Source organism: Crocuta crocuta, unplaced genomic scaffold (genome assembly GCF_008692635.1).
Source record: "Crocuta crocuta isolate KB4526 unplaced genomic scaffold, BGI_CrCroc_1.0 scaffold190, whole genome shotgun sequence".
In the NCBI taxonomy this organism is placed as follows: domain Eukaryota; kingdom Metazoa; phylum Chordata; class Mammalia; order Carnivora; family Hyaenidae; genus Crocuta; species Crocuta crocuta.
Window position 1 is genome coordinate 6,669,623 of NW_027527955.1, and position 11,380 is coordinate 6,681,002.

The 11,380-nt window shown below is 40.7% G+C and overlaps 1 protein-coding gene across 1 annotated transcript in view; it reads left to right on the forward strand.

Moving 5' to 3' along the window:
- FREM2 (FRAS1 related extracellular matrix 2) overlaps nt 1–11,380 on the forward strand; it is a 161,443-nt gene that overhangs the window by 68,736 nt on the left and 81,327 nt on the right. The window contains exon 3 of the mRNA XM_077752575.1: nt 5,582–5,728. Within this exon, the coding sequence (XP_077608701.1) occupies nt 5,582–5,728 (147 nt within the window). The remainder of the gene's footprint in view (nt 1–5,581; nt 5,729–11,380) is intronic.

The following is an 11,380-nucleotide window of genomic DNA, read 5'->3' on the forward strand; positions in this document are numbered from 1 at the left end:
TGTGTTCCCACTGAAAAAGAAAATGAAGAATCCTAAAGACCAGCTGGAAAAGTTCAAAAGAGGTCTTTTCATCAAACCCTTAATGGCTTTAGTGTCAGGGCTTGGAGACAAAGCCTATGGGAGTGTGGTTATCAGCTGTCAGGCACCTGTTGTATGGATTTATGACACAGTTAGGGACTTTAGCTTGCCTCCAGTGAGACTTCGAGACTCATTCCTCGTGCATCACAGATTCCGGAGTCTGTTTTAGAAACTGAAACAAGTAGCAAAATAATAAATAATCAAATAAGTAATAAATAAAAGTAAAATTAAATAATAAAATAATAAGTGAAATTGAAGTGAAAACTTGTCAGTTTCCTAAGTTGATTTCACCTAAAATGTCACATTCAGTAAGCTGCAGCTAGTGGTATTATTAAAAGTATTAACATTTCTTTCCCATACAGTGAGCTGCTAGAGGAGTTTATGTGGCACGTGATAAATGAATATATGTTGGGTCTTTTCATTCTTTAGATAAAATACAAAGTTCAGTTGTGCAAGACCAGTTTTAATAAAAAGAATTACAATAAACTGCAGCTTAGTTCCTGTACCTCTCCTGCATGAGAAGTAGTACCTAAGATTTTATAAATTCCAAAATGCAGTAGGATTCATATGTATAAAAATCAGAAGTTATGTAGATTTCATTTATTCAGCATTAAGCTTTATACAATTAACTTCCTACTCTCTAGCAAACTACTCAGAAAATCCAGGTTTAGAGTGGAAGCTAAGCATCTAAAGTGATTACCCTAGAGCATGTCACTGTCTTCCCAATGCCAAATCTCTCGGTACTGTTCCTGAATTTTATTTCAAATAAAATCTCAAAGCCGCAGACATATGAAATCCTGGCAAACTTGTTCAGCTGTGTGTCACCTGAAACCCTTGATTAACCAGTAATCTGGCACCTTCGTCTTTCCGGAGCATAAGCACCAACCCAAGAATAAGTTTTATAAATTTGTAAGTAGGAATGGAGCGAGCTATTCCTAAGACGTCCAAGCTATTTCATAATAGGATGGAAGGGTTAAACGCGCCTGGAGTCATCCATAACCTCTGAAGGTGTCATAGAGATAAGCATGAATCCCAGTGCTTTACATTCGTAGGTAATCATTTAAAGCCTTTACACAGTGTTTAAGAATAGAAGTATGCGGAACATTTTAGAAAGGTTGTTATTAAAAACAATTCCTTTATATATATATGTGTGTGTGTGTGTGTGTGTGTACACATATATATATGAAAAGGACTCAGTACTGAAAGAGTTATGTTACATTTATGTAGGACATTTATATTGCCTGAGAAACGAAACACTACTGAATTTCTTTCAATGGAGACGTTAGTGTCTCAATTCATTTAGTAGGCATTTCTGTAACAGTTAAGCAAAATGAACTCCCCACCCTCCTGGATCATGTGTTGTGACAAGGAGAGACCAATGAACAGACATGAAAGTAAACATATATGGGATCTGAGGTTATGGAAAGCACTGTGGAGAAACATTAAGCAGAATAAAGGGCCTAGAGCATGCCGCAGTTTGCACTTGAGCTTGCTGTTTTATACAGAGTGTCAAGAGAAAGCCTCCTTAACTCAAAATATTTTTAAAACATGTAATATTTAGAAGAGTGATGTTTTCTGGAATATTTAAGGAGAGAATTATTAGATCTTACAATTAGCTAAACAGTGTCAAAATTTAGAGAAATAGAGAAACTGTGCTTAGTGACCTCTTGAATACAGGGGAGAGAGATAGGAATAAAATATTCAGAACTGTCAACTAAAACTCATTTGTTGAGCAAAAGAGTTACTAAAGAGGTCAGGTATTATTAGCCACAAGTCAAAACTGAAGTTCATGCTTTGTGTAAGCTGAAAACTGTTATGAATAAAAAGGAGTAAAACAAGCAGGAGTCACAAATTAGCCATTCTACTCCTAAAAATCACACTTATGACACAGATTTCTTCAATCCTCATTGTGATGCAGACACCACTCTGAACTTGGAGAATATAATGAATTTGACCAGCATCTGTCCTGAGGAGGTCAAGTAGTTAGAAGAAGCACACACGGGCATGCAGATAAAGAATTACAATTACTCTGGGGGTGCCTGGGTGGCTCAGTTGGTTAAGCATCCAACTTCGGCTCAGGTCATGGTCTCGCTGTTCGTGAGTTTGAACCCCACGTCAGGCTCTGTGCTGACACCTCGAACAGAGTCTGGAGCCTGCTTCTGATTCTATATCTCCCTCTCTCTGCCCCTCCTTGGCTTGTGCTCTGTCTCTCTCTCTTTCTCAGAAATAAATAAACATTAAAAATAATGAAGAACAAAAAGGTTTCATGGGTTTGAGCCCTGCATCGGGCTGACAGCACGGAGCCTGCTTGGGATTCTCTCTCTCCCTCTCTCTCTGCCCCTCTCCCACTCTCTTTCTCAAAATAAATGAATAAACTTAAAAAAAAAAAAAAGAATTACAATTACTCTGAGTGAAGAAGTAGGTGTACACATAGCACATTAACTCAGCTGCAGGAAAGGTGAAGATACTCTGAGTGGAAGACATGGCACAAGTAAAAGTCCACCCCACCCCCACCCGGCCTTGTTCAGAAAACACTGAGAAGTTGGGTGTGCCTGGATGTTTCTGTATAGAAGGCCGGAGGTGTTAGAATGGAGAAGGAATGGCTTGCTAGAGCATGACAAGAAGTTTGAAATAAAATCTGGGACTTGATGGAGGCACAGTATAAATGAGGCGGAAGAGAGAAGTGTGGCTCAAAGATGTTTTCCTGTAAAAATTCGTTGAAAAATCAGAAATGTCTTATGTGTTACTGCAAGTGATTAAATGTTATTCTAGTCTTCGTCATCTATCACGTTACGAGAAATGTTCCAAGTCACAGAGCATAAACACAAGAACTTAAAAAATATCTTTAAATACCTTTAAAGGCAATAAAACCAAGGGGTTGGCAATAGTAAAAGAATGAACAGCCACTCTCAGTCCCTGACAAAAATCAGTACAGGGGAGTACAATTATTAAATGTGTGCAATTAAGCAATACGAGGGGATATCTGCTCACGTGCGAAACCGCAGAGGACTCTGTGAGTGAATCACGGCCAGATGAGAGGGCTGGAGTCCGCTCAGGGGAGGCTTCATGAAGGAGGTGGTAAGGGAGGCTGTGAGGCCTGGAAAATGGGAGCAGAAGAATGATGGGCCATCATGTGAAGGCCAGAGGCCAGAGGGGACAGGAGGAGTGGGTGAGGCTGGCAAATCCGGGGAGCGGCAGGCTCTAGGCTGGAGCTGGGAGTGAGCTGAGTAAAGAGCATCAGGGTCAGACAGGGTGGGTCAAGATAAAACTGGAAATCTGCAAGGGTGGCCTTGGAGCCAAGCCCAAGTGCACCGCGCGGGCGGATCACCAGGGGTCCGGCAGGGGGCGCGCGGCCCGGATTTGGGCATGCGCGGTGCGGCAGGGGCGCCGGCCACCGTTTGTGGACCGGTGCTATCCACGCGCCACGGTGTGCTGCGTGCCTGCGCGGGCTGTCTCCCTTCATTCTCACGCCGGACGGAGGCATTGGTTAATATTACCTCCCCTTGACTCTCCAAACGAAGAAACAGAAGTGTAAGGAAGAAATTTGCTGAAAGTCAGACAGCAGATGAGAAATGGAGGAAGCCTTACGCGTTAGGCCCCAGCCATGGCCTCCCCTCTGGAGAACAGCACCGTGTGTGGGGAGAAGGTGGGCGTAAGACGTCCCTAAGGACACAATGTGGCGGGAGCTTCCTGCCCTCGTATCTGTTTATAGTTTTTAAAAGTAACCAAAACATGGAGAGGTCCATCATCCCGTCAATTCCACACACCAAGGAGCTAGCTCCACATTTGTAAGGCCTCATTTCACACAGCCACGACGTTCACAGCGTCAGTGCCTCCTGTTTCTGTGTCTTTAGGTGCTTTGGGTATTCCAACAAGAATTTCACATTTATTGTTTAATGGCCGAATAGGAGCTCATTGATTTGATGCACCACAAACACTCAGAAGATTCTTTTGGTTCGGGTGCCTATTATGGAAAATATTGAAGAATTCCTTACAAGTATATTTTTGCTTCTCTTGAAGCACAAATTCACAGAAGGACTTACAAGATCAATGGTATCAACATCTTTTTGTCTCCTGGTAGCTGCCTGAAAGGCTGCTGCTAATTTACAATTCAAACAACAATAAACAACAAAACCAATTTACTTATATAACCTTCGCTGCACTGGGTATTTTTTCTTTCATCCTCAGGACATGTTGATTGATAACTCAAAGTCACTGCAACTTTTCTTCTTAAAAATTTCTGGCAAAGATGAACATTTTTCCATGTGCTTGTTCAATCACTGTTTCCCTTTGTGCAGATTTTTTTGCCCTCAGTCTATTAAAGGCATGAGGTTTTCCTGCCTCATTTCTCCTTCTCTAGAGTAGCTCTCTCTATGTGAACTCAGAGAAGAAGAAACTAGAATTAAAATGGTGCCGCTAGCTGTGTGTGTTACTTGGGCTTTTTTCCACCCTTTTCCAGAAAGACTTAAAAGAAATTACCCATGCCTTTGTTTATAAACCTCACTTTCCTCTGAAATAATTGGTGTAGATCAAAGGAAGTGGAGGGATACTGCAGAGTGATCAGCTGATAACCATTTCTCCTTTCATTTTCCTCACCTAGCAGCTTTCACATTAGAGAGATCACACACAGTTTGTTTTCTCCTGATAGCAGTCAGCCCCATTTTGGTGGGGAGGTGGGAGGAAAGAGCCTTATCTTGAGAAGAGAAGAGAATCAATGAAAAGAGCTGTCTGTTTGCTGGAAGGAATGGACTGGAGCATAGTGGGGAAGGGAGGCGGAGAAGGGATATTTGTTTTTTCTTAAGTGGTTATAATTAAAGCCTTCCATCCAATTGCTCAGTGAACCAGAAAAAGGTATTTGTGAAGTTGTGTGTGTGTGTTTAACAACCATTAAGTAAGCCTTGCAGCCTTCTTTAAAGAAAACTTGCTCTCCAGCGGCACCTTGTGGAAAGTGGGTCATCCTGCAACTTGGATATTTGTATGTTCAAAAGAAATTGCTTCTAGTAGTTGTGTGGTTCTTTCCCATTACCCACTTTGCCTTCTAAAGATCAAGGGATTTTGTGAAGGATGTCAGCTATTGTATTTCTGTACAACAATCGCTGAGCAGTAAGCTGTTCCCCAGGTATGTATTCTGGAGTTGCTTGTGAAACCAAGTGGCTCTGAGGATTTCTTTCTGTTTTTTTTAAATGTTTTATTTATTTCTAGGAGAGAGAGAGAGAGAGAGACAGCGTGAGCAGGAGAGGGGCAGAGACAGAGGGAGTCACAGACTGAAACAGGCTCCAGGCTCTGAGCTGGCAGTCAGCACAGAGCCCGACGCGGGGCTCGAACCCACGAACCGCGAGATCATGACCTAAGCGAAAGTCGGATGCTTAACCGACTAAGCCACCCAGGCGCCCCATTCTCTGAGGATTTCTTAATGTTGTATCATTCAAGTCCTCGGTGGAATTTTTCAGGCCTTTCATTCAAGAAAGCACTAATTGGGGACTTTAAAATTTTTGTTTTCTAGGCGGAAACAAATTAACCAAACAGCATTTTCGTCTGAATTGGGCGTGGATCTCCTTTGAAAAGGAATATTACCTGATCGATGAGGATTCCAAATTTCTAGATGTCGTTCTTAAACGCAGAGGTTACTTGGGAGAGACTTCATTTATAAGTAAGTGTAATTTACATTTCTGTCTCAAAATCCCTCTTTTCTCCTTGCAAATGTCCACAATTTTACAATGATTAAAATATGTGTAGTTTACTGCTCTAGTTTTAAAGTTTAAGGAGCTGTTGACATTTAAAGGTTCTTTAACTGCTAAAGAAACATGCCAAGAGTTTTGTGTCAAAGCTAAATCATAGAGACAAAAGGCTGCAAAAATAAGAAATGTGTAACCAAATATATGTACCTCTTTAAACCTTCTACCTACATATGACCTTTCTCTGATATAAATAACTTTACAAAAAATGGCAGTAATCACTCACAAGGTAAAAAGATTTTAAAGGTCACTAGACCTTAAAGGAGGTTTAGGGGAATCTGTAATCTAACCATAAGATAAAAATCTACAGAAATGTCAGTGTAAAACATATATGAAGGCAACTTTAGTAATTGGCAGATGAAAAACTATTCAGTAACTTATTAGACATTGACATGTAATTTACTATTTGTTGCATTTGAATGCTCAGGTAGGTCACAAAAAGTTTCAAGAGCCCAACACTACATAAGAGCTCTACATAAAAAATATACATTGTGACTTTTCTTCAGAACCAATGCTAAGGTGTTAAGCACTAATCATTTTCTGTTGCTTTACCCTTTTAAATAGAACTGAAAGTCAAAAGCAAAGAATAGAGCCTTTTTACAAGTCCAATTCAAGCTAACATATAACATCTAGGCTGATAGAATTTTCATGAGGTAAAAAAGCTTTCACTGAGTGAGAATATCAGCTAAGATAGGATTCTAGAAAAATGTTGGCAATAAAAAAATAAAAGCTTGCTAATCCTGTGTTTGTCTGCAAAACAATTGCTTGAAATTTTACTGGCCTGTGAAATTCACAAAGCATTAAAGAGTAGATCCGTACACACACACACACACACACGTACACACACATGCTACATACAACACTGTTTACCACAGCCATAATCCCTCCCCCCACCCCAGGCTTCCCCTGATATTTGGATGCTGGGTATTAATTCCTCGTTTTTATTTTTATTTTTTTAGTCTTTATTTTTGAGAGAAAGACAGAGCGTGAGCAGGAGAGGGACAGAGAGAGAGGGAGACAGAATCAGAAGCAGGCTCCAGGTTCTGAGCTGTCCGCACAGAGCCCAATGCAGAGCTCAAACTCACAGACTGTGAGATCATGACCTGAGCTGAAGTCAGGCACTCAACCGACTGAGCCACCCAGGCGCCCCACTCCTTATTTTTAAAGTGCTTTTTGTTTTTGGGGCGCTTGGGTGGCTCAGTCGGTTGAGTGTCCAGCTTCAGCTCAGGTCATGATCTCACGAGACATGAGTTTGAACCCCGCATCCGGCTGTCTGCTATCAGCACAGAGCCTGCTTTGGATCCTAGGTCTCCCTCTCTCTGCCCCTCCCCTGGGCATACTCTCTCTCTCTGTCTCTCAAAAATAAATAAACATTAAAAAAAAATTTTTAAGTGCTTTTTGTTAAGCGTGGAAGAGGGGTTTTCACACCATGCTCTGCTGACCCTGTAAGGTTCTTGGCTCCGGAGGGGGAGGGGGAAGTGCTGGTCCACCGGCAGACTTTCGGCCATCTGCACGCGCCTCCTCCTGGCTGTCATTTACACTCTCTGTGTCTAACCTAAAGCACAGTGAGTACTCTTACCGCTCTCTCTCTTTGGAAGCATGTTTTCTTTGCACACACACACGTGCTCTGCAGATCAGGAATCGGATCCTGTCTCACCTACTGTCCGTGAGAGATTAGCCTTAACTAGACTTTGTGCTTGAAAGTATGCAGGAATTAATAACTAAGAAACAGAAATTCGGCAGTTCTTAACGATGCCTTCATCTATTTGCATTTTGCTGGAATTCCTGGTGGGTAGGTTTAATTACTCACTCACACCAAGTCCATCAAATGTAATGGGAAAGTTCATAGTTGAAAGATATTTTTAAAACGATCTTTTCGCATTTTTGTCTTCATTTTCCTTTTTAAAGCTGAATCCTAAAATGTCAAACAAGAGCTCTCTTTTCCTCCTGGCCTTATTTTTTCGAGGAACTATTATTTCCTGCCTATGGAGATGAGCACCATCCACTCTGCGAAGGTTCTTTAGCTCTACTTGGTTAACCGCACGTGTTACTTAGTAACCCGGGGAGATCGGAAGTTGGAAAGACTTCCATGTGTGGCCCACACCCATCAATCATTGAAAATAGTAATAGAATTCAAGCTGGGAGGGAGAATGGAAGTCAGATTAAAGAGGAGGGGAGCCTCCATGAAGCTCTACAATGTCTGTGTTTCATGTTACGGTTTCCTAAAACCTCCGCTGTCACAAGCATTTAGAATTAGATAGTTTGCGTGATCTCTAAAGGCAGACTATCAGTTCGCTTCAGGAGCACAGTTAGTAAGTCACCAATTACGTGAAATTTACACAAGTGTTTTCTCAGAGATGGTTATTAATTTTATAACTTTTATAACCCATTAATAAATATGTATTTGCATTTCATAAAAGTATTTGAATTTCAAAGATCTTATTGCTACCAACTCTCAAGCATTTACTAAATACAAAATACTTCATTAAGTACATTAAGTACTTTACCTTTGTCTTTTTCTCCTTACAACTTACTTTACTCACTAACTCAACCTCATATTTCCTTGAGTGCTTATTCAGTGCCAGCCACTGTGTTACATAATAGACTATGAAGTGACAGTAATGATCGCTACAATGTATTGAGTTCTTATTCTGTGCTGGCCCCAGTTCCCAATACCTTAAATAGTCAGCCCCATGAGAGCAATGTTGTTATATCCCTCCTGATGCAGGTAAGGAAACAGAAAGGTTGTCAGATGCCCAGAGCTACTGAGGAGCAGAGCTGAGATTTGCCCAGAGCTAACCTTCTTAACTACCTCACCATAGTGCTTCTGAAATCCTTCGTAACAGAGGAAATTCATAACCTGCCTGTGGTCCCGTGGCCCCTACATGGCCAAGCTAGGATATGGTCTGTTCTCTCGTTCCAAAAGTGCCTTGCTTAACCTCCATGCCATTTTTCCACGCCAGAGGAAAAGCTGCAACTGTGGTTTCGCTTAGTAAATCAAAGGAATATGGTTTGTTTAATAATTAATTCTCTTTGAAACAATAAAAGCATAAATTCAAACCTGATTTAGAAGCTTTTTGATTTCTAGACTTCTTTTTGCCCCATCTAATAATGTTATTTATAATAGGTGTGGTTTACCAGCCCAATATTTGTATCTCCAATTAAGGGCATGTTTTGAACATTGTGTGTACTTTGCTGTCTCATCTACAATATTAGATGAAAATGTGGACTAATCTGTGTTCTCCACAATCTATACACCATTTCCTCATCTATTATTAAAGATGGGGTACCTGGGTGGCTCAGTCAGTTAAGTGTCTGACTTCAGCTCAGGTCATGATCTCGTGGTTCTTGAGTTTGAGCCCTGCATCGGGCTCTGTGCTGACAGCTCAGAGCCTGGAGCCTGCTTTGGATTCTGTGTCTCCCTCTCTCTCTGCCTCTCCCCCACTCACACTCTGTCTCTCTCTCTCTCTCTCTCTCTCTCTCAAAAATAAACATTAATGAAATGTTTTTAATGGGCATCTATGTAAAGGGCCCTATGGAGGTATAAAGTATTTAGTATGTGTCCACCTGCCCTCAGGTTTTAATGCATCTAAGATTTACCTGGATCTTGCTAAAATGTTGATTCTGATTCAGTGGGCCTGGGGTAGGGCCTAGAATTCTGCATTTCTAACAAGCTCTCAGATGCTGCTTATGCTGCTGGTTCATAGATACTAAGTAACTGTATCCTGTAACAGCATAGACTAGCATTGCACTCAAAGTAGGTACTGTGTGTTAATTATAAAAAGGAAATCTTTATTTTAGACCCAAAGCAAGTTTAGTATTCCATCTAAGTCTTATTTTACCCTCTAAAAATATGACATGTCCTTCTTAATCTGACCTCATGTTTGAGAGGCATAGAGGCAGTTTAACAAAACAATCTTTTTTCACAAAATAGAAGTCCACTCCTCTTTGTTTGATGAATCAATAATATTGCCTATTTATAATTTGCATCCAATTGGGAATATTTTATAAAGTCCATCTAAAATAATTTTATGTGTTTTTAGCAGCAACCATGAGATTTGGTATTACGATATGCATTTTATCGGTTGGATAACTTGATTATCGGAGTAAGGATGACTAGTTGGAACTAGTGGACATTCCTTGTATTATGCTCATTCCTCTTTTTTAAAATATATTTTTGTTTATTCATTTTTGAGAAAGAGAGAGCGTGTGCACACGGTGGAGGGACAAAGAGAGAAGGAGAGAGAGAATCTTAATCTATCAGTGTAGAGGTCGATGCGGGGCTTGAACCCACGAACAGTGAGATCATGACCTGAGCTGAAATCAAGAGTCCAAGAGTCAGATGCTTCACTGACCGAGCGCCCCTATACTCATTTCTTTTTGTTTTTAAACTGCCTTTTGAATCTCTAGGAAAATAAAGCATCACAGGTGAAAGAAAACAAAACAGAAAAGTGGGCAGTAGTTATCAGGGACCAAATAACAAATTCTTTTGTTGGCCCCTGCTACTAGGGAGGGATGGGTCAATGAGCATCGTGCGTGCCGTAACCTCAGAGAGAATGATCCCTCTCATTGTCCATCACCTTGGCCGTGAATCATGGCAGACCCAAGAGGTGTTGACAACCTGTCTGTGTGCATCAGGAACCAAAGAGCTAACAGAAAGTCTACAACATTCAACAAGATATGTACTGTAGAATCCCTGGTCTGTGCCTTTTTTCCTCCTGATATTAAACACATCATGTTTTACCTCCTATTGAAAAAAATATATAGCATTTTTTTATCTCAGTTGTTTCTAGAGCTATAAGACCAAAATGTTTTATTTAAAAAAATTTTGTAACATTTATTTATCTCTAAGAGACAAAGAGAGACAAAGCAGGGAAGGGTCAGAGGGAGGGAGACACAGAATCTGAAGCAGGCTCCAGGCTCTGAGCTGTCATCACAGAGCCTGACGCGGGACTCGAACCCATGAACTCTGAGATCATGACCTGAGCTGAAGTCACGATCTTAACTTGACCTGAGCTTAACCAACTGAACTACCCAGGTGCCCCAAGACAAAAACATTTTAATGAAATATTTATTTTCATCTTCATTTTGAGGTGAAACTAGTAGTCAGGTGGAGAAGTAAATATCCACGTTAATCTGACATAAGCACCATTATTTAAAAATAAGGCAATTTTTTCAATTAAGTGAGAAATGTTACAAACACTTTATTTTTAGTCTTAATTCTAATAGTCACAAGATTTTATTTTCCCCCCTTTTAAATCAGTTTTTCCTACCAATGTTTCCCAAAATGCCAAGAAATTTATTTGCAAATTATTCTTTAAAAAATTTTTTTTTTAATTTTAATTTGGGGCACCTAGGCGGCTCAGTCAGTTGACCTTCCAGCTTCAGCTCAGGTCATGATCTCATGGTTCATGGGTTCGAGTGCTGCATCGGGCTCTGTGCTGACAGCTCAATGCCTGGAGCCTGTCTTCGAATTTTGTGTGTGTGTCTCTCTCTGACCCTCCCCTGCTCACTCATTAAAAAAATTTTTAATGTTTATTTTTGAGAGAGAAAGAGACAGCACAAAT